The sequence below is a fragment of the Gastrolobium bilobum genome, unplaced genomic scaffold, assembly GCF_033153095.1.
Source record: "Gastrolobium bilobum isolate Gb01-03AN ecotype WA unplaced genomic scaffold, APGP_CSIRO_Gbil_v1 utg122075, whole genome shotgun sequence".
NCBI lineage: Eukaryota > Viridiplantae > Streptophyta > Magnoliopsida > Fabales > Fabaceae > Gastrolobium > Gastrolobium bilobum.
In genome coordinates, this window is record NW_026895876.1 from 4,272 (window position 1) to 8,762 (window position 4,491).

Genomic DNA, 4,491 nt, shown 5'->3' on the forward strand with positions numbered 1-4,491 from the left:
ATCATCCACAATCACAAATGCATAGTAATTTCCACCATAGCTTTTGGTTCTAGTAGGACCAAAGAGATCCATGTGCAAAAGTTGCAAGGGATGTGTGGTAGTAATCACATTTTTACTTTTAAAAGAAGTTTTCACTTGCTTACCTTTTGTACATGCATCACACAATCTATCCTTCTTGAACTTAAGCTTAGGTAGACCTATTACTAGATCTTTGGCTATTACCTTATTTAGTTGACTCATGTTAATATGTCCTACTCGTCTATGCCATAACCATGCATCATTATCTTTAGAGACCAAACATTTAGGTTCAAGAGAAGACATACTATCAAGGTCAATCATATAAATGTTATCACATCTATGTCCAATGAGTCTAACATTTTTACCATCCTTAGATTCAACTATGCATGTGGAAGTATTAAATTTTATATCAAAGCCTTTATCACATAATTGACTAATGCTAAGGAGATTATGTTTCAACCCGTCAACATACAACACATTCTCAATTAATATGGTTGAAGAGTTACCTACATTACCATAGCCAAGAATTTTTCCTTTGTTGTTGTCACCGTAGGAAACATTACCATGTTCCCGTCTATGAAATGTTGAGAACTTTGAAAGATCTCCGGTCATGTGTCTTGAGCAACCGCTATCCAAATACCATTTAGTGCTCTTTGCTCTAAAACAGACCTACAACACAAGGAGGATATAGTGATCGATTGGTACCCTTTGTACTTTTGGGTCCTTACATGTTAGTATAGATACATACACCAAAGCACAATAGTCCTATCAAGCACAAATGAACATTATATAAGGGGAAGTTTTCACAAACATCATTGCTGTCCAAGTTGGACAGAATTGAGTGTAAATGATTTATAGGGGATTTAACAACTTTAACAACATTATTTTTAAGGTAGGAGCATGATACAATTAAGCACAATATTTATACTAAACATGTGCATCAAAAGATAGTTCAAAACAGTCCATACATGCTTCTTTTATATCAAATAGTGACTAGATATCATGTGCAAAATGAATATAATAATAAAACAGTCCATGGCACATGATACATACATGTTCACTAAGTCTTCTTAGTAACATATATCATGTTCTTTACCTTGGGGCTAAAGAACATGCTATATGTATTAGGTTGAGGTCCATGGGATGTTGAGGCAATGTTGCCCACATCTATAGTCCTCTTAGGAACCCACTTAAGATTAGTTCTTTTTAGGCCATATTTCTTAATATTGCATTGATATACAAGATGACCACTCATGCAACAATATGTACATTTCTTAAATGGTAGCTTAGACATGAACCTAGGGGGATAATGGTTTGTCTTCCTTGGTTGAGCAAATGGAGGTTTTTGAAAACCAAGTCCATATTTAGTAGATTCAACCCTTTGTCTACCAAGAAGGACATTCAAATTGTCTCTCCCACTAGTCATTCTATCAACCATTATCTTCAACCTATCCACTTCATTATATAATTCAACACATTTAGTACATGAAATAGTGGAAGAGGGATTCACATCATCACATGATCTAACAAGACAATTCATAAAAAGATTTTCATTTTTAAGATAGTCATTGTCTTTCATTAAATCATTTACAATGGTTGTCAAACTATCAACTTTGTTTTGCAAGTCATTTTTCTCATTTTTAATTTTCTCAACCTTAGAAGTTAATTTTTCATTTTCAACTTGCAAACATTTATAAGCATACAACAAGTCATCATATAATGGACCAACCATAGAAGAAGTATCACAAGAACTAGTGTGACACATAGAGTTAGAATCATTACATGAACTACTATCACATAAAGAGTTAGAAGAGTGGCAAGAGTATACCTCGGTGTGTTCATCCTCTAGATTTGCCATTAAGCACAAGTTTGCTTTTTCACTACTTGAGGAACTTGTTGAGCTTGATGAATCATCCGAGAATACCATATAGGCCTTCTTTTTCTTTTTGCCTTGACCTTTCTTGAACTTGCCATTTTCATATTTATTCTTTTTGTTCGGGAAGTCCTTTTGGAAGTGACCTTCTTTTCCACACTCAAAACAAGCATTGTTTGAGTTTGCATTACTTGAATTGTTGTCTTTTCTTCTTGGCCAGCATACCTTTTTCTCCTTTTGTTCAACTTGTTGTTGAAAAACTTGGTGAATGACTTGTTAAACTTTTTCACGAACATTGTCATTTCATTGTCTTCACCAGTGCTTGATTCACTTGATGAAGTATCAGTAACTTTCTTACTTTGCTTGCTTTCTTTGTTCTCCTTTGAATGAGATGATGAAGCTTTGAGAGCCAATCCCTTTTGTTTCTTCTTGTTAAGCTCACGATTAGCCCTTCTATTTAGCTCTAACTCGTACTCTTGAAGCTTTCCAAATAAAGTGGCAATGGACATTGTAGAGAGATCTTTAGCTTCATAGATAGCCGAAGCCTTTGCATCCCATTCCTTGGTAAGACATCTCAGAATTTTGTTAACTAACAGTTCATCATCATGGAAAATATTTAAAGCATCCATTGATGTAACTATATGCATGAAACGTTTTTGCATGTCAAATATAGACTCACCCTCATGCATCTCAAAAAGCTCAAACTCTCTAGATAATGCATTTTGTTTAGAACGCTTTACTTCACTAGTACCTTCATGGGTTGTTTCTAAAATGAGCCACATCTCACGTGCGGTCTTACATGAAGATACCCGATAGTATTCGTCCTTACCAAGTGCATTAACTATCAAGTTTTTTGCTTTTGAGTTGTATTGGGCTTTCTCTAATTCTTCTCTAGTGAAATCTGTGTGTTTTTTAGTTACAGTTCTTCCATTGTCATCTAGTGAGGTTGGAGGCTGATATCCTTCCTCTACACTATACCAAATTTTAAGATCTACTGACTCAAGAAAGATCTGCATCCGAGTTTTCCAATAGGGATAATCAATCCCATTGAAAAACGGAGGACGGTTGGTGGAACCACCCTCAAGAGGAATATCCTGATGGAAAGAAGCCATAAGATCTTTAACTCTTTGGCAATGGTCAATCACTCAGAGCACAAAGCTCTGATACTTGTTGGGCAAGAGGCTTCTTTAATAAGGATGCGGATGAACACCTAGAGGGGGGTGAATAGGTGTTCTAGGATTTTTTTAAATATCTTTATATCAAGTGAACTTAATATTTGATAAATGTAGAATTAGAATCAAGAGAAGCTAACCAAATTAGCTAGATGTTTTATCTTCAATTCTAATAGAATGCAATTGGTCCCTATATGCCCTAATATACTAAAATGAAGTAAGAGAATAGAATGTCGTACCTTGCACCGTGCAACTTCCGTGCGTAGTTAAAAAAAAAAATTCAAGTATATTAATACAAACTATTTACCCAACACTTCAATATATATATATATATATATATATATATATATATATATATATATATATATATATATTTTATTTGTGTAACAAAAATATGCAGATACAGATTAAAAATAATAATTTTTTTTAAAAAAAAAAACTTGAAATTAGGCTTAGAAATAAATTTTTATTAAAGCCAACAAAAATGACAGAATATTCAAGCTCTATTAATACAAGACTTTAACTAATGAACCAATAGATCTAGTCAATAACACTTTCACACAGTTTACAACAAAAATAAATCAGAGTTCTATTGTTTTATAACATATACTGAAATCTACTACAGAGCTGCTCCTTTAGGTATATTTGCAATGTAGAAAATAGAATTTAAATTTGGAATATATCAGAGAATATTATTTCAGTGCAATTTAGACCTTATATAACAATGTAAACAACTTTATTTATTTTTGTTTAATTTGAAACAGAACAAGAGTTATGAGTTGAGAAAGAGTACACCAAGATTTAACGAGTTCACCCTTAATCTGGGCTACGTCTCGCCTAAAGGCCAACCGGCACTCTAGGATTAGGTTCCACTATATTTCAAAGTTATTTACAATAACTTTCTAAACAAAAAATAGTGTAACACACTCAAAACCATCTAAAAACAAAGCTCCAAGTCTGGACTACACAACTTGAGCTGAGATCAGCCTTGGACAAGAGTCTTTTACCCTTTCCTTGCTCCAAGAGACCACACCAACAGTGTGTCTCAATCTCCAAGCTCTAAGATTAAGTCCAACTGAGACAATTTAGAGGTTCTTGAGCCTCACACTATTCAGTCAACAACTAGGACTACCCTAGTGAAGAAAGAACACAAAAACTGACAACACAGTAATGATAAGTACACAGTTTATCAAGAGAGGGTTAAAGAGCAATGCACCTTGCACGTGCAAAATATACAATTTGAAGCCTATCACCAATTCAGCCAAGAAAGTATCAAATTTGCTCCAAAAAGGTTGTATTGATGCAGAGTGCACCAATTATATGCAATGATTATGAAAACCCCAATTTCTCAAGGCTTAAAACCCTTGAAAGATTCCAATTGCAGAACCTGGTGATTTTGATGAAACAAATTTGTGCAGAAAGACAACT

At 34.0% G+C, this 4,491-nt stretch overlaps 1 protein-coding gene across 1 annotated transcript; it reads right to left on the reverse strand.

The window, feature by feature from the left end:
* Nucleotides 1-1,875: 1,875 nt before the first annotated feature.
* On the reverse strand, nucleotides 1,876-3,003 carry LOC133296561 (uncharacterized). The gene has a single exon (XM_061495564.1). The coding sequence runs from the start codon at nucleotides 3,001-3,003 to the stop codon at nucleotides 1,876-1,878; it is 1,128 nt and encodes a 375-aa protein (XP_061351548.1).
* Between the last annotated feature and the right edge of the window lie 1,488 nt (nucleotides 3,004-4,491).